Here is a 21,405-nt window from a genome sequence, read left to right on the forward strand (position 1 = left end):
ATCACAAAGGAGTTTTGTTTCTTTGCTGTTTTTATTTACTTCAGAAATTGTATTTTGAAAGGTAATTCATTAACTGGTTCAAATGATATACAGTGAAAAGTCTTCCCATCTCTGTCCTCTGGCAGCCTAGTTCCCCACCCCCCCACTCCCTGAGAGGCACACAATATAATCAATTTCATAAATGTTCTTTGAGGTATTTTACACATATAAAGCAACTTGTGGTGTACTACACGTATGGTTCTGCATTTAATATAATTTGAAACTCATTCTGTAAGAGTACAAAAGGAGCTTCCTCAGGATTATTTTTATGGTTTATAATATGCCATTTTATACACTGATTTGTGTAATCAGTGCCTAGGAAAGGACATTGAAATAGATTCAAACCTTTGGTTATAACTGCTTCAGTGAGTAATTTTGTATACATACATATATGTAGGATCTATTCCTAGAGGTAAGATAGTTGGATCAAAGGGTGTGGGAGGGCATAGTTTTGATAGATTTGCTCGATTTTCCATAAGTATCTGTTTCTCCATCTCATCATCACATTATCAAACATCAATCTGATAGCTGAAAAATGGTGTCTCAGGATAGTTTGTAATTACCTTGAGTGAGTCTTATTTCCTATGTGTAAGAGACACATTTTCCTTTTTGTGTCTGTTTATATTTTTCGCCTGTTTTTCTTATTATTATATAATTAGGAAAATGAGCTCTTTGTCAAATGAGTTGTGAACTTTTCCTCAGTGTGAGTTTGCCTTGCAAAAACAAAGGATGTTTATGGATTGAATTTATCTGTCCTTTATTTTTCTTTGATTCTGGATTTTGTGTTGTAGTTTGAAAGGCCTTCCTCGCTTAGGTAAAAAAAAAAAATTTTTTTTTTAAAAACCAGTCATTTGTATATTGTTACTTCTAGGGCTTTTTTTTTTTTTTTTTTTCCTGCTATGCCCGAGGCATGCACAAGTTTCTGGGCCAGCGATGGAACCTGTGGCATAGTAGTGACAATGCCAGATCTTTAACTACTAGGCCACGAGGGACCTCCTAAGACTTACTTTTATGTTGCAATCTTTGCTCCATTTGGTATTTAGAAAAGTGTGAGGATCATAGTTACTATGAAGAACTGATGCTGACCTTGATTGTTACATAATCTGGTCAACCTGGGGAAAGAGCACCCCCCTTCCTTGAGAGGAAATGCCTGTCTCCAAAACCTGCTTCTCCTCTGGAGCTCCCTAACTCAGGGAGTGGCATCTCTTTCTAGCAAGGTGCCCAAGTTCAAACCTCAAGCACCACATGCATTCTGTCCAGTTGATTCTCACTTCTAAATACTCAAGAATCCATTTACGTCTCTCTACTCCCACTTAACTAAGCTAGTTAAGGTTTGGTCATATTGTTTACACATCAAGGCTTTAAAATTAAACATGCTGCTCCCTCTGCCTGGAATATGGCTGACTTCTTACTCAGGATTTAGACCTTCTTTGCCCACCTTCTCTCAGTACCCTCATCACTATGATATTGTTACTTTTTTTCTTTCATAGCACTTGCCACACGCTGTAATTACCTCATTTATTCACTTATTCACTGTTTTTCTCCTCCACTAGAATGTAAACTCTTTGGTATCAGGGGCCATGTCTTTTGTCTCCTGCTGTATGCTTTCTACATAATAGGTGTTCAACTATTTACTAAATGAATAAATGAATGAGTTCTCACCTGGACTACTTCAATGGCTTCCTGATTCTTCCTTTTTCATGCCTCTCAAAGAAACACAGACTCAGGGAAATTTGAATTCTTCTGACTCACAGTCAATTATCACTGAACAAAATCAAGGAGACCTGAGAAAAGAGGGAGCCAAGGCCAACTGTGGGGCCAAAGGGATTGGGATTGACTGGTATGGTGACCAGATAGGGTCAGGGGACCTGGCTTCTGGTGCCGGCTTGCTTCCTGCTGGTGACCATGTCACCTCCTCTCTCTGCATCTTCCTTTTCTGAAAAGTGGGGATATTAAAATTTCTATGACAGCAGTTCCTGTTGTGGCTCAGCAGTAACGAACCTGACTAGTGTCCATGAGGACGCTGGTTTGATCCCTTGCCTCGCTCAGTGGGTTAAGGATCTGGCATTGCTGTGAGCTATGGTGAAGTTCGCAGACATGGCTCGGATCCCATGTTGTTGTGGCTGTGGTGTAGGCTGGCAGCTGTAGCTCCAATTTGGCCCCTAGCCTGGGACCTTCCACATGCTCCGGGTGCAGTCCTAAAAAGATAAAACAAACCCCCTCCCAAAAAAACCTGTGACATAGGCAAGTTGTAAAAATCAAATGAAGATGCATGTGGAAGTGCCTGCATGCTGCAGAGGGTCAGGGGCACAGGGAAAGCTTTCTTCCCTCTCAGGGTGCCAGCTTACCTTCAAGTCAGCCCTCCTGTCTCCCCAGGGTTTTCCTGCCTTCAGATGCAGGGAGATGCTGTACCAGGACTGAATCTCTCTTCTTCCACCGTTTCCTCTGGCTGTCTCAGCTGGCAGAGTGTCCTAGCATGGCACCTGTCAATAAGCTTGGGGCTGGTGGGAGTTGCTGCGAGCTTCCATGTACCAGGACAGACGCTTGGCACACACAGGTTAATGCAAGAACCTTTTTCTTCTGGGCTTTGGTCTTTCCTTGAGGAAAGCAGGCTTAATTATCTCATCTCCCAAGACACCAGTCATCAATATTATGGCACTGGCTGTAAGCAGATGAGGGGCGGATGCTAGGGGAGCTAGTCATCAAGCCTCAGGGCTTCAGGTGTGCCCAAGCTTTGGTTTAGGAGGTAATGCCTATTTGTCTTCTTTCCTTCTCCTGGAGCCAAAGGATTCTCCTTCAGCCATTTAAAAAGGATACTGTTTACTTCATGGGCCAGAAGAGCTGTCCCAGCTCCACAGAGATTATTCAGCCTGAAGATTAAAAAAAAAAAAAAATCTCCTGTATTTGTAAAGAAAGGATAAGATGATCCATTCTAAGTCAGATTCTCTTTTGACATTGTTAGGTCTCAGGCTCCTTTCCTCTGCTGACCTCATTAAATGTTGGTAATCCCTACGTTGGTCTTCAAATTATAGGGAGACTTGACTCATCTGGGAATGTCTGATGTTCTCTTTCTTTAGTACCTCCCTTCTCCAAATTGTCCCCCAACCTGCTGCCAGAGGGATCTCCTTTCCTTTTTCTTCCTTCCTTCTGGGGTCAAATCGGAGTTACAGCTGCTGGCCTACACCACAGCTCATGGCAACACTGGATCCATGACCCACTGAGCAAGGCCAGGGACTGAACCTGCATCCTCATGGATACTAGTTGGATTCGTTTCTGCTGTGCCATAACGGGAACTCCTCTTTTTTTTTGTTTAATATTTATACTTCTTTGTTTTGTTTTTTAGTGGTTTCTGTAGGGTTTACACATCTTTATGCCAGTCTAGCTTCAAATATTATAGCACTCCGTGTATATAGTATGAGAATCATACAACCGTAAATATCCATCACCTTCTTCCTGGCCTTGGTCTGGTTACTTCACTAATTTAAATTCCTTGTGTTATAAATCACACAATACACTGCTATTAGTTTTGCTTTACACAGTCTGATCAATTAAAAAGATTAAAATGAGAAAAATGTTTTTTTATATTTACATATTTATACATATATATGTACACACCACTTCTGTTGCTTGTCATTCCTTTGTGCAGAATCATCTTTTTATCTGATAGTTTCCTTCTGCCTAGAAAACTTCCTTAACATACATAGATCTTCTGATAGTGAATGCTTTCACCTTTTGCTGGTGCTAGAGGGATTTTTCTAAGAGGGATCTTCTGGCTCAGAAATCTTTTGTTCCCTACTGCCAAAAGGATATAGTCCAAATTCCTTAGCTGGGAATCACAACCTGCCACAATTCAGATTGTGATTTTTGTGAAATTTTCAGCTTAAGATGATTGACATGATTTCAATATAAACTAAATCATAGCATATTTATCAGTTATGATTAGATTCAGAGAAAGCCCAAGCACTAAGGGCTTAAATAACACAGAAGCTCGTTTTCTCATCTCAAGTCCTGAGGTGGACAGTTGGCCTCTGGGTGTCAGGAACCCAGGCCCCTTTGATCTTGCTGCTGTCCGTTCTCAACATGGTCAAAGACGGCCATGCAGATTCCAGGAATCATGTTTGCATCTCAGTCAGGAGGAAGTGAAAGGGGAAGAAAGAGGCATAGGATGGATGCCAGTTTTATTTTAAAGAGGTTCCTAAGAAACTGCCACCTGCCACCTCTGCTTACATCACATAGGACAGACCTTATCAGCTGCAAGGAGGCAGGGAGACTGTTTGTGCCAGCTACCACATGCCCGCCTAGAAGTTGTCAGTTTTAATTCTTACGAAGAGAATGGTATCTGGGGAAAACGAGAAGATTCTGACATAAATGTCCTCTCTATAACTTTAATCCTTCCCTTAATCAGTAATGCTTGTCCCCCTCCCCTGCCTGTGAAAATATCATCCTTTAAAGGCCAGCCTAAATGCTAGCTGCCGCCCCCCAGAGGTACCGTTCTCAGGACACCCCTCCACGAGGTCTCTAGCGGTGCTAGGAATCTTCCTCCCCGTCTGCCTCCTGAGCCTATACTAGGGGCCCACTGCTCTCCACGGCTGCAGGCTCCTCCCAGCCCCTAAGCTCAACCTTGTGGGGTGCCCTGGAAGAACTAATCTTAACTTTCACTCCTGCAGCCTGTGGGCAGCCACCCCCTCCCCGCTCAGACTTTTTGCACTTGCCCACACTGATCAACTGCATGAACCATCCATCTCACTAACCTTGAGGACAAAGGACAGGAGGGACTTGGGCGAGTGGGGGTGTACAAAGTGGCAAATCTTATCCAGGGGGCACCTGCAACCCTTTCCCAGCCCCAGGCTGACATCAATCCTCTTCTCCAGAGGACAAACAAGATGCTCCTGAAGGCAAGAGGATTGCACAGGGTCCCGTGTATGGGTCGGTGTGCAACAAAACCCGAGAGTCCTCTGGCCTTCAGAGCCAGTTCCCACATCACTCCACTGCTTAAAATCCCTCAGTGCCCCCTCTGTCTCAAGGGTAAGTCCTGAGCCCGCCCACTCTGCCCACTGCCCCCATCTCAGTCTTCGCATGCCCCCCACGTCCTAGCCAGGGGCTGTACTCGCCTGCAGGCAGTTCCCCCACCGTCAGGCTCTCTTGGGCCTCCACTCTGCGGTGTGCTGTTTGCTGCCTTTGCTTGGGGCCTTCCAGAGTGGCTGTGACCATACCTCCTCTGGGAGGCTTCCTTAAACCCTCAGGTCTGAACACCTCGGTGCCAGCGGCTGCGTTAGTACACTGTGCAGCAGGCCAGCCCGGGTCGCCCCAGCCTCAGGCACACTCGGGCTCCCAGTGAGTCCTCCCCCAGCAAGGCTTCCGAGCGCAGGGACAGAGAGCCAGGTGGTGAGGGGAGACGTCCCCGCGTCTCTGGCGCTTTGCTCTGAGGGATCACGAAGCAAACACCAAAGAGGCACAGCGTCAAACTCTTCTCTTTGAATAAAGCTACTCATTTTTTAGGGCTCAGCTTCAAGCTTCACTCAGGAAGGCCTAGGACAGAGCCTTAGTCATGAGCTCAAGGCACCGCACGCGTCTTTAGCGCGCTAACCGCTACGGTAATTACCGCGGGACCAGTGACCAGGGCTTCAACGCGGGGCTTCTCAACAGCGGCGCTGCGGCGGGAGGGAGGCTGCGCTCTGCACAAAGGCGCTCGGCGGCAGCGCCGACCTCTCCTCACTAGACAGCGGCAGCACGCCCTCAATTACGGCAGCCAGAGAGTCCCCCGGGGGCAAAAGACCTCAGGCTGAGAACCACCGGTATAACTTCTACCTCCTCTGTCAGAACAGACGTTCCATGAGGATGGTGTGGCCACAGGAGAGGCCGTTTCTGTGGTTTCTCAGCCTGGCACTGCTCGTCTGTGGAGCTGATCTTCCCCTTCCCCGTCCTGAGCTGCAGACCACCTGAGAATGAGTCGGACCTTCCTTTTCAGAAGATCCCGCTCTGTGGGCTCGGAGGGCTTGAGGGCAGAGAGGCAAAAGTCTCTGACTGGCTTTTGTACCTGCCAGCCCTGCCCAGGCGTTGCTTTCAGGGAGGTCAGAATGACAGCTGGATGAGAGGTGAGGGCAGGCGAGGCGGCTTCTTAGTGCTGGGAGATGGCCTTCTTGATAGGGATGACTTCTGCTGGTTTGTGTTTGCTTGTTTTTAGGAAATTTGGACTTTATTAGACACCCTGAGGCTGGCCCTGGGAAAGCCTTGGCTGCCCTCCTGATTCTCTGAGTCAGAAGTGACAGGAGGGAGAGGAACAGCCTGCGAAAGGGCGGGGGGCCCCAAAGGGAGGGCCTGAAACCGGTCCTGCTGATCTGCCTCCCCTCCCACTTAGCTCTGGCTCCTCTGGGCTCACCACATGGTGAGAATCTGCTTTGAAGACACGAAGGGCTGCATGGAGGCCTCCAGGGCACGCTGGTAGTCCTGCAGGGGGACCTCGCAGCAGGCGGGGGCCAAGAGCTGGCCTCGGCGGATGAGGTCGCACAGTGTGAAGATCAGCTCCTTGAACTGGTCTGTGGGAGGGTGGAGGTCAGACAGGGGAGCAGCCACAGGCTGGCGGGCCCATGACACACGGGCCTCCCCTGTGGGCAGGAGCTGGCACCAAGCTCCAGGGAAGCTTTGAGAGCCCAAGGGCTTGGCCAGGGCAGCCTGGTTCCCGCCTGTGTTCAGGATAGTGAGGGCCAGGGTGGGGAGAGAAGCACAGAGAGTAGCCCCCAGAGCTGATGAGCAGGCAGCACGGTGGCTGTGATGGCTCAGGCCCACAGAATCTGACTGGGTGTAGCGGGGAGTCCTGAATGGTGGGAGGGCAGGATCACTTTGAGGCAGAGAAGCCAGAAGAGGCACAAGGCAGGGGTGGGTGATGCCTGGCACACCAACTGATGTGGAATAGATGAGCTCTGCTCGCAGAAAAGAGCTTTTTCCGAGAGCCCAGGCCTCCTTTGGAACCTCACCAGTCGAGGTCACCCACATGCCCTCCCAGGGCCTGCCGCCCACTCAGGACCCCGTATGGTGGGGGAAGAGGAGAAGCGAGGGCCGGGCTGAGAAGTGCTTTTTCACACACATCAATTCATTCAACATTCAAATCCGGTCACAGCCCTTGCTTAAAACGCTTCTGTGGCTTCCCATTTCCCTTTAAGATAGAGTCTGAGCTCCTTAAAGAGGATTTTATAGTCCTTGTGTAATCTTATCATGCCTATCTGTCCAGCTTCCCATCTCTGTGCTAGGCTTTTGCACATGTTCATTTTTCTGCCCGAAACACCCCATTTACGCCATCACATGCCTCCCCCTGACTGGGACAACTCCATGTCATTCCTCAGGCTCAGCTTGGGGCCTGTTCTCCAGGAGAGGAGAATCTGTGCCTGCTCAGGTTCTGGAGCCAGAGAGACTGGCTGTTCACCTCCTGGCTGTGCATCCTTTAGGTGGGGGTGACTTGGGGCCAGCACTTAACCACTCTGAACCTCAGTTTCCTCCTCTGTCAAACAGGACTAACAACTGTTTGAACAACTGGGACATTTAAACTGAGGCAGAGGTCCAGTACCTTGCCCCGTGGCTCACAGCTCGGCTCGGTAGAACCTGTAGCCAGTAATGGCGGTTCCAGAGTTTGTCCTCTCTACGCGGCTGTCTTCCACGGCGGGCTTCCCCACCATTAGCTGCCAGGGGGGCGGCAGGGACTGCCTTGTTCTGTGTGGTGCCCCAAGGCCTAGCCCACTTTAAGCCAATAACTATTTGCTGACTGCAGCTGGGTTCAGAGATTGTTTTCCTTTATCCTATTGTGAGGCTGGGGATCTGATCACCTCTCCAGGGCTCAGAGTGGCCAGTCACTTCCGCAGTAGGCACTGGCCTCTTGTGTGACTCTTGGTAATGGGGCCATCATCCACTTACCTGGATTGTGGTCCTTCTTCCACTGGGACATCCAAAAGCCCCGAAGTTTGAGATCTTTAAAAATGAGCAGGCTCTGTGGACACAGGAAGGACATGCTGGGGCTCCAAGGCCATGAACTTAGGGCACTGCTTGAGGTTCTGATGCCTCCCAGGGGAGGGGCACTGCCTGAGTTTGTACCAGTGTGGTGTCCAAGCCTGTGTCCAGGCATATCTCCCCACCAGCTTACCACAGAGGCGACGACGGGCTGCTTGGCCATCCCCCCGTAGGTCACCATGGTTCCTCCAGGCCTGAAGAGTCCAGAGAGAACAGAGTGGTCGCAGGTAGAGACAGAGCCTGTCTTGAAAGAGCTACAGTGCTTCCATTCCACCCCTGCCTCCTAAACCTTGTTCTCAGAACCCCTGGAAGTAAAAAAATACAGATTCCTAGGCCTGACCAGCCCTAATGAATCAGGAGGTGAGGATCTGTATGAAAAACAACAGGAAACGAACAAGCAAACACCCCCTCCAGAGGACCTGGCTGTCCAGCCAGGGTTGGGAGCCTACTGATCTAAGCTCCTAGTCAGGCTTTGATGAAAACCCTCTGTACAAGCTCAGGACCCGAGTTCAGCCATGTGCGTATGTGTGTCTATGTGTATGTTGTGTGTATGTGTACAAGTGTACGTATGTGCGTGCAGTGATGTGACCTTGGGAACTGGCAACGGTGGGCCACACCGTCTGTCGTCTTCTGTACACACTCAAAGGCCCAGTGAGATGCAATAGCTCTGCCGCTAAGGAATAGTGTGGACAGTGCAGGGGACGATGGCAATTGTCAGGACCTGTGGCCTGATACCCACAGCCACCCCAGTGGTTAAACAGGAGAGAGGCTCCTAGACCTTTTAAGATGAATAAGCTTGGACTCACATGTCTGACTTAGCCTGCGTTCCCCTCCCAGCATATCTGGCTCCTTTAGGAGCCTGTGGATCAAGGATGACCTGAGGTACATTTTGGACGACACGAGGGAGGCTCTGTAAACTACAGAATGGAAGAGGCTGCTGGGCATTTTGGTCTTAAGTTCCCTTCATGCCACCTGCTCTAGAAAGTAGTTCCTGGGGAGACTGAGCCCTGCCTCTCTGGATCCACACCACACTTGGTCTAATCAGAACGGCTACCATTCATTGGGTGTTTACTCTGTGCCAGGCGCAGGCCCGAGCATTTTACACGTACCAGCCAGTGGATCCTCAGAGTAACGCTAAGGGAGGATCTTCTGACTCGGATTTTGCAGATGAGAAAGCTGGGGCCCACCTCTCATGTTCAGAGAGGTTTGTGCTGACCTCACAGCCCCTCGGGCTCAACTTCTGGAGCAGAAAAGGTTTAGCTCCTCCATTTTATTGACAGAGAGACTGAGGCCTGGGTTGTTTCTCGTGTACTGCCTAACTTTTCATAGGTTCACAGCTGGCAGGCAGCAAAGCTGAGACTTGACCCAGCCTGTAATGCCTACACTCATAACCACTGGGCAAGGCTTCTGCCCACGAGTGATGTGGGGATCACACTTGGCCTTGGAGGCTGCTGCACTAGGGCTGAAGAGGTGCGCTCAGGAGTCCCAGTGACCTGGGCAAGCTAGGGGCCCTCTCTGGGCCTTGTCTGGATGGGGAGGTGCCCCTTGCCCAGAGGGGTGTGGGAGGGGAACGTCAAGCACGCTGCACGATCTGGTACATGGTAAATGCCCAGTGATTGTTACCACGCTCTTTGATCACATGACCCATCTTCCCATCCAGCCTGCGAGTTCTAGAGGGTTCCCTCAGAGTCCCCGTCTCTGTACCTAGTGAGTACTCTGTACCCCGTGGCCAGTGAGTGCTAGCAAATAAGAGTTAACAACATTGGCGCTTTGGTTGGGAAGTGTCCTTTTCGGTGCCCTTCAGTTCAAGAAGTTTAAAGGAAAAAAGACCGGAAGGACACTGTTGGCAGTGTGCATCCCCCACTGTTGTGGGACGATAGGTAAGTTTTGTGCTTACTTTTTCCTTTGTACTTTCATATGCTTTTGAGATGTTTTATGAGTATGATGTTCTCTCTAACATTAGAGTCTGTTTCATTTAAAAAACAGGTTGTTTTTTTTTGCTACACCCATGGCACACACAAGTTCCCAGGCCAGGGATCAAACCTGTGCCGCAACAGTAACAACACTGGATCCTTAACATGCTGAGCCACCAGGAAACTCCTAGAATCTATTTTTAAAAGCTAATAAAAATTTTAAAAGTTAATAAAAATTTTAGAAGCTAATAAGCTAGGACTAAGTGACTTTTTCAAATGCCCCTAGGTTATGAATCCCTAACTGCTCCCCTATCCCAGAGCGCCCAGCAGTCTGCTTCTGGGGCCCCTTGGAAGACGAAGCTGGACAGGTGTCTCTGTGAAGGGGGAGGCTGACAAAGGACATGCCCAGATACCTAGGACATGGCCCGAGTTCCATCTTCCTACTCAGGGTCATGCTGACCTTGGCCTTGGCCATTGGGACTTGGTCACCTGGTGGTCCTCCTGGCTAGAGCCTGGGAGGGCACCAGCACACTGGACCCGTGGGGCCCAGGGACTTACGCCAAGTGCCGCAGCAGCTCTGTGGAGCTTTTCCCGCCAACACAGTTGAGAGCAAGCCGCGGCTGGGGTACGTTCTGGAAAATATGGGAGCTGCAGTGAGCGAGCTACCCCTCTGCCACAAACAGCACTTCCCTGGTCCAAGGGCTGCGTCACGAGGGAGCGAAAGGAATAGGACGTTTATGTCTTGGGAAGGGGCTTTTCTTCACCAGCTTAATCCTGTTATTTGGCTTAGGATTTTGTCCAAAATGCAAGTCTGCTGGGAAAGGACAGACAAAGGGCATCTACGTTCCATTGTGATGGACTTCATTTCCCGCTCTTCTGGACACTAACGACTCAGCTTATGTTAGATGTGCTGACCTCCTGCTTCAGAAATATTCTCAAGAGGTGGGTGTTCTCAAGTGAGTGTGTGCTGGTCCCTCCAGGGTTGAGTGACAAGAGGCTGAGATGTGGTTTGGTCACTTACTAGGTGTGCTGGGGAAGGTTAAAGGGCTTTGAGTTCAGAGAGACCTGGGGCCAGCCCCGACCCCATAGCTTGTGACCGTGTGGTTTTAGTTAAGGCCTTTCTTTTTTCCAAGTCTCCATCTTCTCATTTATAAAACAGCACAGAGGGCATCTACGTGGCAGAGCTTTTGTGGGGGTTGTTTTGTGGCAGAGATTTTTTGTGCGAAACTAGAAGAGAGGTGCTTTGGAAAGGTGCCTCAGTTTCCTCAGCTCCTCTCCCAGTCCTGAGTGTCCCATCGGCTGTGTGGGCTGCTGTAGTCCATCACAAACACAACTACAAATCACTCAGGGGTTCCTAAACCTCGCCTGCCTCTCCTGGTCCCTCATAGCCCCGGCCACTTAATGCACGCTGGCCCCCGGCGAGGGAATGGGCTTCACCCTTCCAGGAAGTGATGAAGGAGGGTTCTGGGAAGGAATGGCGGGGCTAGTGCCCAGCTTTTCTAGTTCAAGTGAATTTCTTTCTTCAGGGAGATGGGCCTGGGATGGAGGTGCAATGTCCCTCATCACTGGTACCTTAAAGAAGTTCTTCATCTCAGGCTTTCTTAGTTCTTCTTCTGTGACAACGTGATCGGCCCCCAGATTCTTCAGTCTGTCCATCAGCTTCTGGATGTCAGGTCTGGAAACAAACACAATCCAAGGTCCCTGGTCACATCTGCTCACTTTCTCCACGAAGGCTCCCAGGACCCCTCTGCCACAGCTGTGAGAACCCGTTTCTCATTGTGGGAAGCTGGGACTGGCTACCCAACCTCATCACACACCTGCATCTCTTGGCCTCAGTTTTCTCACTGGCATGAGAGAGCAAGACTAGGTGGCTTCTACTGCCCCTGGCACCTCAAGGATGCTAGAAACCATCTGTGCAAGGGGAAAGGTCTTTCATTTCCCGATTTCCTCTACTGGGATGGCAAACTCTGCATCCTCACCCCCGCCCCCCCTTTCCAAAGGGCTCTTCAGAGAGTTGTGCAAACACACTCCAGCCCAGGAGTGGCTCTTTACCGAGGCAAACAGAACAATTTTTGTTAGCACAGCTGAGAGGACGGGGCACTAGAGCGATTGTCAGTTCTTCTACTAAGACTGGACTTCCCTGACCGCCACAGCCATATTCGTGGACAGTGAGGCTTAAGGAAGCTGGATGATATGAAGAGAGAACAAACCAGAAAACTAAGCTTGCTCTGATTTGCTGTGTCTTCTTCCTGAGCAAGTGGCTTCCTCTCTCTGAACTTCAGATTCCTCGTCTGTAAAACAGTGATGACAAACCTGTCCCAGCTCCTTTATGTCTGTATTGAGTATACTTCAAAGTATCACACAAATGCAAGGGGAAAAGGGCCCTGGGTCAGTTCACAGAAAGAATAATGCAGCTTAAAACATTCCCAAATGTGAACTGTGGTTTTTGAAAACATGAGACTATCACGTCAAGCATCTCAAAAACTCTGAGCTGTTCAGTAAGGGCCTTCTCTACCTCCTTCCTGCATTCTGTTTACATTTCAAAGATTCACTCATCCTATAGCCCAAAGCTATTGGACTTCAGAGCTGGAGGCTGGCTCAGCTGTTGGCAAGCTGCGGGCCCACGGAAAAGGAGGATTGTGTAGGCAAGGGCGCCACCTGGTGGGGACACGGGCACCCACAGCAGGCGAGGCAGAAAAGCCCAGTGTGGGCAAGGAGTAGGCCTTCCCACGCACCTGTCTCGGACCACGTTGATGGTCCTCAGACCCAGGGCTGCGGCGATCTGGATGACTGCTTGCCCCACTCCACTGTTGGATGCATTCTGGATAACAGAATCCCCTGTGGAGCCAGGAAGAGACTCAAGTTGAGACCCGTGATAAGTCAAGGGCTTCTAGCCTGGGATCCTATTACAGGGCCAGAGGAAGAGTCTACAAACTCTCAAGGGATCCAGGACCTGGCTGCTGAGCCTTGGAGTGCCGCTCACTTTTCTCCTAGTGCCCCTAAACCTCTACACCCATGATGCCTGCCAGGATTTGGCAACTCACAGTTCACAATGGACGCAACTTACACACTGCTGTGTAAATGATTTTGTATCCATCATTCTCTCCATTTTTATGTCCTCAGTCTCTGCTTATGTTATTTCTTTGGTTTGCATGTTTTCCTCGTTCTCTCTCCCTTTGTGTTGAAATCCTATGTATCCTTTGAAGCACAGCTTGTGTGTGGCTTCCTTCAGGAGGCCTTCCCAGGTTCTGCCCCCATGTGCTCCCGTCGCATTCTGTGGCCATCTCTGTTAATGCTCAAGGGCAGCCCTGATGTACACTTGGTCATATCCACGTCCATTTCTATCAATGGCATGCAGCTTCTTGAGGGGAAGTCACACTGCCTCAAAATGGGATTAGAACCGCACTGAAGAAGCTGGCACCCCTGAAACAGGGTCCTCCAGATGGCCTGTGGTCAGAGCCCTGGCCTAACTTTGGACTTAGTCAATGCAGGAGGCAGTATGGTGTGCTGGGAAAAAGCGTGGGCTCTGGAAGGAGATGCACCAGAGCTGGGCTATGAATCCCAGCTTCTCCACAACTGCGACCCAAAGTGAATGAGGTGGGATGAGTCACGTCCTTTTTTTTTGCCTTTTCTAGGGCCACACCCACGGCATATGGAGGTTCCCAAGCTAGGGGTCTAATCAGAGATGTAGCTGCCAGCCTACGCCACAGCAATGCAGGATCCGAGCCGCGTCTGCTACCTACGCCACAGCTCACGGCAACGCTGGATCCTTAACCCACTGAGCAAGGCCAGGGATCGAACCCGCAACCTCATGGTTCCTAGTCGGATTTGTTAACTACTGCGCCACGACGGGAACTCCAGTCATGTCCTTTTTTGTTTTCTTTAAGGGGCACACTCATGGCATATGAAGGTTCCCAGGCTAGGGGTCTAATTGGAACTACAGCTGCCGGCCACAACCACAGCCACATCAGATCCAAGCCATGTCTGCGACCTACACCACAGCTCATAGCAAAACTGGATCCTTAACACACTGAGTAAGGCCAGGAATCGAACCCACAACCTCACTGCTCCTAGTCGGATTCGTTTCTGCTGTTCTATGACGGGAACTCTGAGTCATATATTTTTTGAGCTCAGTTTTTCCCCCAGAAAACAGGAGTCCTAGGAGCACCCCTGGGGCTCCTCATTATAGCCCAGTGCCGTTGTGCCCGGGTAAGTGCTCTGTTCTCCTGAAATGCCATGTGGGTTTTGAGAGGCAGCAGGGATTTCCTGCTAGAGGATTTTTCTGGAAGAAGAATACCACCCTCCTTAGCTGGGGTCAGCCTACAGATTGTCACCCAACGGTGAGGTATGAAACCAACCTAGTGGGTTCAAGCTTTTCTTTTCTTTTTTAAGTTAAAATTGAGGAAAATATAATAAAAAATAGTGGAGTGCATCACACATAGTGAGGGTAAATATTATTCCATGAAAGTCTGGTTCTCGTTACATATTCATATATGTCTGTGTACTGGATTCCAATGTTAAATGTAATTCTCATTACAGGCCAGGACCACACGTTTCACACCGGCCCTGGGGCAGGAAAGTGGAGTGATGTGCTGTGGGCATTTGAGGTGGGTGGTGGGTTGTCTGATGCGACTACTATAGCTGCGGCCCAAGTCCAAGGGGGCCAATGGGGATGGGGCATAGGTGACCCAAGCATCTGCCACACTAGGACTCGAGCAAAGGTCTCTGCCCACACCTGCCGACTTTTTCCACTAAAGGGCCCTGGGACTGCGCCGCCACAGCAGTGAGAACCTGCGTTTCTCTTTGTGGAAAGCTGGGGCTTGTTTCACCAGCCTTGGGCAAAGCCACCACCTCAGATGATCACTCTCTGACATCTCTCAGCCTCAGTTTCCTTGTCAGCATGTCAGAGCTGGACTGGGTGGTTTCTATGGCCCCTGGCAGCTCACGGATATGTGTGGTGTGTGGGGTAACCCCCCAACCACCGGGGACAGGACTTGGTGGGTAACTGGCTCAGCCTCCTGTCATTGGAGGTTAGGTCTGAGGAGGGTTCTGGGAGGTTTTGTGGAGGGTCCCCCAGCAGGATTGGGCCCTGGTCACCCATGGCAGGAATCAGCCTTCGCTGCTTTTCCTCTTTCACTGTCCCTGTCCCTACTCCTGCTTCCCGGGGTCACCTCCCCAGTGAGCTGTCTGCCCCCAGTCCTTATCTTAGGCTCTGCTTTCAGGGGAAGCCCACATGAAACACCAGGTTTTGTCCTTTCCTTACTGAGGGGATCTTACACAAATAATTTACCTCTCGGGACCAGTTTCCTCATTTGTAAAAAGGGAGAATCACAACAGCCTCACACCTTTACTGCACTGTGTGCTAGACCCTGTGCTAAGTGTCACACTGCATGATTCAGTTAGCTCTCAGGAGTCTTCACTTTCCAGTTTACAGATGAAAAGTCTGATGAATTGAGAGGTCAGTTCTCAGTTAGTGAGGCGAAGCTGAGGTTCCTTCCCAGGCTATGTGCCCAGGGCTTGAGCTCTTTTTTTCCTTAGTGGCCACATGTGGCACATGGAAATTCCTGGGCCAGGGATTGAACCTGAGCCCCAGCTGTGACCTATGCCACAGCTGCGGCGAGTTGCTAGATCCTTTAACCCACTGTGCCAGGACAGGGATTGGAGCCACTGTAGTCAGTTCTCAACCCACTGTGCCATAGCAGGAACTCCCAGGGCTTGAGCTCTTAACCCATGCTATAGACCTCACTGCACTGCTCTGACGATCCGGCACATCTGACGGGGCAACGCACGTGAAGTCACGTATGGGGACTGCAAAGTGTTAGAGCGATGCTGAGTGGAATCACTAAGTTCAGCATTTTACTGAAAACACAGGGACTGCGTCTATCTTGTCTGGCTCTGTAGGCCCGGAGCTCAGCACAGCTCCATACATTTTTGCTGAATGACAGAATTCCATCCCAAGCTCTAGGGAATGTGACCCTTCAGCGGTTTTCCAGGACCTAGGCTAACAACTTTCCAAGTAAAGCAGTGATAACACACTCACCAAGGTCAGGCTGTCTTCCTTGCAGGCCCTCACCGGTGAGTTCCCAGGTCTTGGGGTCAGGATGCAGGTCACAGCCCGGTTGGGAGTGCCTGGCCTGCTCCCCCACTGAGGGTCCTACCTGGTCGCAGCTGCTCAAAGTCCATCAGCATCCTGTAGGCTGTGCAGGGATTGACACCGAGGGTGGCCGCGCTCTGAAGAGGGATGTCCCTTGGTACCCTGATGAGCACATCCTCGCTGAACACCGCCTCCGTCTGCCAGGTTCCTGGGTAGGAGGGAGCCGGGGGGTAAGGAAGGACCCCCTCCACACCCAACCCCAGTTCCCCTCCTCAGTAGACCGGCATCCAGGACAGCAGATTTCAAGAAATGCTTGGAGAAAAAGGAAAATCCTGAAGTCTTTTTGACTGTCTTTAATCCCTCCTGAGAATTATGTTAGGGAGCCTGTTATTCCCACATTAGTCTCTCTCAGATTTAGCTAGTGTCACATAGCAGGTGGCTGAGGATCTCAAACCACCGGATTCTGAGGGTTGAGACAGCAACATCATCGCCAGGGTGGAGAAGCTGAGAAAGCCCCATTTCCCACTCAGCCCTCATTCTCACCTAAGGCAGGGTGACTTGGTGGTATTATGGAAAAAAGCATGAAAGTCGAAGTTGAAGGCCTAGGTGTGGGACCTGGCTTTGCTGGTCTGCCAGTCTGAGCCAATTTCCAGGTCATAGAGCTGTGGTTACTCTAATATGTAGATGACACTAGCAAGGAGAGACTGCCTGGCCTCCCCCAAGAGCTACTGCATCGATCAAATGAAAAAAATCCTACAAACTGGAAAAAAAAAAGCTCACTAACCCCAGCCCACATTCCAGTTACAGACACACACACACACACACACAAAAGAAAAACGTTTAAACTTCTCACTCAAAACAGGGCAGGAAACTGAGGCCATGACTTGCCCAAGGTCGCCCGGCTCCCTGGCCTCTGTTGGCAGATACTCATCCGACATCAGCTACGAGCCTGGCCCTCAAACAATGCAGACGGGGTCCATATGTCCATGGAGCTCTCACACCAGTGGAGCAAAACAGGTAAGACATGAATAAGCAGGTATGAGAATTACAAACTAAAAAGAGAGAGTAACTGTGGAGAGAATTACTTTAGAGGGGAGTTGAGACAGCTTCTCTGAGGAGGTGACAGGCTAAGAGTTAAAGGATAGGGATGCAGCCACTCAAAGGTCATTAAAGAACATTGAGAAGAGGAAGAAGTATGTTCACGGTCACTGAGGCAGGACAGATGTAGGAATGGAACCTCTGGAGGGGAGATAGTGGTGGGAAGAGTGGCCGGAGAGGTAGCTGATGTGGCTCAGGCTGGATGGACATCACACAGGTTTTCATGATCTTGGCCCACAGTAACTGTGAGTTATGTTCCTTTTTTTTTTTTTTTTTAGGGCCACACCTGTGGCATATGGATGTTCCTAGGCTAGAGGCTGAATCAGAGCTACAGCTGCCAGCCTACATACACCACAGCCACAGCAACGTGGGATCCGAGCCTTGTCTATGACCTACACCACAGCTCATGGCAATGCTGGATCCCTAACCCATTGAGTGAGGCCAGGGATCAAACCTACATCCTCATGGTTACCAGTCAGGTTTGTAACCCTGACTAGTAACTGCCGTGAGTTACATTCTAACTCAGTATGTGCACATACATAAATGTACACACACACACACACACACACACACACACACACACACACACAAGAAGCCAAACTGAAACAAAACTTACTTTGTGTAATGTACTCTTTTCTATTCTATTTTAGCTAAAAAAAAAAAAAGTTTGTAACCCACTGGATTGATTTTGCTAATGGGTCACAGCCTGCAGCCTGCAAAACACAGGTCTCAGGGTCAAGGGTAGAAAACAGATTTTGTCAGTGAATGGGAGGCTTCTAATTAAAAAAAAAAAAGGCTGAGATGATTGGCTTTATGCTTTAACATTACTCTGTTGCTATGTGGAAAAGACTGTAGGGTAGGGAGGCCAATCGGGGCTTCTGGAGGGTCCAGATGAGAGGTGTTGGTTGCCCAACCTTTGGCAGAGGGGATGAAGAAAGCAGACAGATTTATGTTTGAAGCTAAGAGTCAACAGGATTTGATGACATTGGGTGAGGGGTGACAGGTCTGTACCCACACAGGCAGGATCCAGTATAAAGCAGAAGTGAAGAGGACACGGAGTCACACAGACACACATTCAAGCCCTGGCTTGCCGAGGACTTGCTAGGTCATGCGGCAGAAACGACTTGAAGCCTTGCTACCTTGGTGTCTGCGATGCCTCGGGGCCCTTGGCCTCCCCTGTGGCTGAGATTCTAACAGGACCGGGCACTCCACGGTACAGGTGTGAGGACCAGGGGCAGCCTAGACTGCGAACTGTGCTGCAGGAGGGGAGAAGCAATGGAGGCTTTAGGGGCCAGGAACGGGGGCCAGGAGGCAGGAGTACTTTCTATTAAAGGCTGTGTCAATCGCAGAGGTTTCTGGCTGAGAAAATAAAGAGGTTGAAAAACCAAAGGATTTCTTTGGAGCCTGGTTTTCAAATTGTCAGTGACAGCTTCATAATCAGTGCCCCCTTCATCTTGGTCAACATTTACTGTATTCTACTCTGTGCCAAATGCTTAGTGTAGGGCTTTCTAGGCATGAAATCAAAGGTGTTTTCTAATTTCCCTGAAAGGCAGGACAATGGAAATTCAGCTCTTGACACGGACTTCTGTGTTCTAATAAAACTTAAAGAAAAAAACCCAAGAAAACCTGGCATTCTCATTGCGGCTCAGTGGGTTAAGAACCTCACATAGTGTCTGTGAGGATGCAGGTTTGATCCCTGGCCTCGCTCAGTTGATTAAGGAGCCTGCCTTGCTGGAGGCTGCGGTGGAGGTCTCGGATGCAGCTCAGAACCCTGTGTTGTTGCGGTGTAGGCCAGCAGCTGAAGCTCTGATTCAATCCCTAGCCTGGGAACTGCCATATGCTACAGGTGCAGCCCTAAAAAGAAAAAAAATACATAAAGTGACAGAAATAAAGTACGATGTTATAAAAAAATGTTCTAAGGCTTAAACATGGATTTCATAAGACATGAAATGGGGCTGGGCAGTCTCTAATCCTCTTCTTAAGAGAACTTTGGGGTATAAGGGCCACATCACATCAGCCTCCAGGGCTTTAAAGCAGAAACCCTGGGAATTCCCTTGTGGTACAGTTGGTTAAGGACCTGTTGTCAGATCCCTGGGTTCAATTCCTGGCCCGTGAACATCCACATGCTGGCAGTATGGCCAAAAAAAGAAAAAAAGAAACCCTTAGACTCTGGAGTTGGAGAGACCAGCTTAAAAACCCCAGCTCTGGGAGTTCCTGCTGTGGTACAGTGGGTTAAGGATCGAGGTGCAGATTTGACCCCTGGCCCCGCAGAATGGGTTAAGGATCCAGCATTGCTGCAGCTGTGGCCTGGATTCAGTCTCTGGCCCACCTCCCCAAAAAACCCTGGCTCTGCCACTCACTCGTTGTGTGATGTCAAATGATCACTTTACCCTTTCTGAGTTGCAGTTTTTCTGACCTATGAAATGCAGAGAATAACACTCCTGTCACAGTGCGAAGATTATGTGAAGATGTTTGTGCTATCATTGTGCCTTGTACACAGTAGGTGTGCAATGCCCCTTGCTTTCCTTTTCTGATCTGAATCCCCTGGCCCGAGTTCTGAGGACTCCCATGTGTGACTGACCCTTAACCATCTCCGTCATTTAATGTGGGGGTCTCTAAACTTTGGCCAATGGGCCAAATATGGCTCACCAGCTATTTTTGTAAATAAGGTTTCATTCAATCCAGGAAATTAAAACAGTGTGGTATTCATTCAGGGAAAGAACCAATGAAAGAACAATGAAGAACACAGATTTATATACAGGAATGTAGTTTATAAAAAACATGGCACTCCAAAACAAGAATGATGTTTGAATAGTCAGATTCCCTGGCAGGGTGTGGGGAGAGAACTCTGAGGCATTGCTTAAGTTTTCTTTTCTTTTTCTTTTTTTTTTTTGGTGGTCTTTTTAAGGCCACACCTGCAGCATATGGAGGTTCCCAGGCTAGGGGTCAAATTGGAGCTGTAGCTGCTGGCCTACACCACAGCCAAAGCAATGCAGGATCCTAACCATGTCTGTGACCTACACCACAGCTCACTGCAACGCCGGATCCTTAACCCATGGAGCAGGGCTAGGGATTGAACCTGCGTCCTCATGGATGCTAGTCAGGTTCGTTTCCACTGAGCCACGGCAGGAACTCCGCTTGCTTAATTTTTAAGCTTTTTAAATATTTTATGAACTCCATGAACTAAAGTCTTAGAATATTAATAAAGTTTCACTGGAACACAGCCCACTTTTTATTTATGGCTATTTATTGTATTGTTTATGGCTATTTACAATGGCAGAGTTGAGTAGAAGTGGAATAGCCTGCAAAGCCTAAAATATTTACTAATTGGCCCTTTAAGAAAAAGTCTGCTGACCCCTGACCTAACACATATGGAAACTTAGTGTTTGCAGAGATCACTTCATGCATTCTCTCAGGTGAGATATACAAGGCAACGACTATTAGCTCCACTTCAGAGACGAGGAAACTGAGGCTCAAAGTAGTTGTGACATAAACAAGGTTATAGAGGGGAGGTGGAAGGAGAGCCTGCCTTGTTCCCAGGCCAGTGCTTGTCACCCCCCGTGAAACTTGCGAGCGTTAAGTGTTTTCAATGAAGTCAGTTTGCACATTCTCTGGCTCCATCTCCCTTGGGACTGATTGTATGTGGGAAAAGGCTGGCTATAGGCACAGCAAGAGCTGAGCAGCTCAGTACAGGAAAAATGACCAGGAGCAGGTCAGTTGAGGAGTTCCCATCTAGTGGAACCCAACTAGGAACCATGAGGTTGCAGGTTCGGTCCCTGGCCTTGCTCAGTGGGTTGAGGATCTGGCATTGCCGTGAGCTGTGGTGTAGGTTGCAGATGCGGTTCAGATGTGATGTTGCTGTGGCGTGGTGTAGGCCGGTGGCTACGGCTCCAATTAGACCCCTGGCCTTGGAATCTCTGTATGCCGTGGGAGGGGCCCTAGAAAAGTCAAAAAGACAAAAAAAAAAAAAAGAGAGAGAGGAGTTCCCGTTGTGGCGAAGTGGTTAACGAATCCGACTAGGAACCATGAGGTTGCGGGTTCAATCCCTGCCCTTGCTCAGTGGGTTAACGATCCGGCGTTGCCATGAGCTGTGGTGTAGGTCACAGACACGGCTCGGATCCTGTGTTGCTGTGGCTCTGGTGTAGGCGGGTGGCTACAGCTCTGATTCAACCCCTAGCCTGGGAACCTCCATATGCCGCTGGAGCGGCCCAAGAAATGGCAAAAAGACAAAAAAAAAGACAAAAAAAAAAGACAAAAAAAAGA

The 21,405-nt window shown here is 49.5% G+C and overlaps 1 protein-coding gene across 2 annotated transcripts in view; it reads right to left on the reverse strand.

The window, feature by feature from the left end:
• Window positions 1–5,512: 5,512 nt before the first annotated feature.
• Window positions 5,513–21,405, reverse strand: part of MECR (mitochondrial trans-2-enoyl-CoA reductase) — a 32,749-nt gene continuing 16,856 nt past the window's right edge. For both annotated transcript variants that reach the window (XM_047792935.1, XM_047792937.1), the window contains exons 4-10: window positions 16,109–16,252; window positions 12,686–12,788; window positions 11,523–11,625; window positions 10,509–10,582; window positions 8,171–8,231; window positions 7,945–8,017; window positions 5,513–6,575 (exon numbers count right to left, since the gene is read on the reverse strand). In XM_047792935.1, the coding sequence (XP_047648891.1) occupies window positions 6,415–6,575; window positions 7,945–8,017; window positions 8,171–8,231; window positions 10,509–10,582; window positions 11,523–11,625; window positions 12,686–12,788; window positions 16,109–16,252 (719 nt within the window). In that variant the 3' untranslated portion in view covers window positions 5,513–6,414. The remainder of the gene's footprint in view (window positions 6,576–7,944; window positions 8,018–8,170; window positions 8,232–10,508; window positions 10,583–11,522; window positions 11,626–12,685; window positions 12,789–16,108; window positions 16,253–21,405) is intronic.

This window comes from Phacochoerus africanus, chromosome 8 (genome assembly GCF_016906955.1).
Source record: "Phacochoerus africanus isolate WHEZ1 chromosome 8, ROS_Pafr_v1, whole genome shotgun sequence".
In the NCBI taxonomy this organism is placed as follows: Eukaryota; Metazoa; Chordata; class Mammalia; order Artiodactyla; family Suidae; genus Phacochoerus; species Phacochoerus africanus.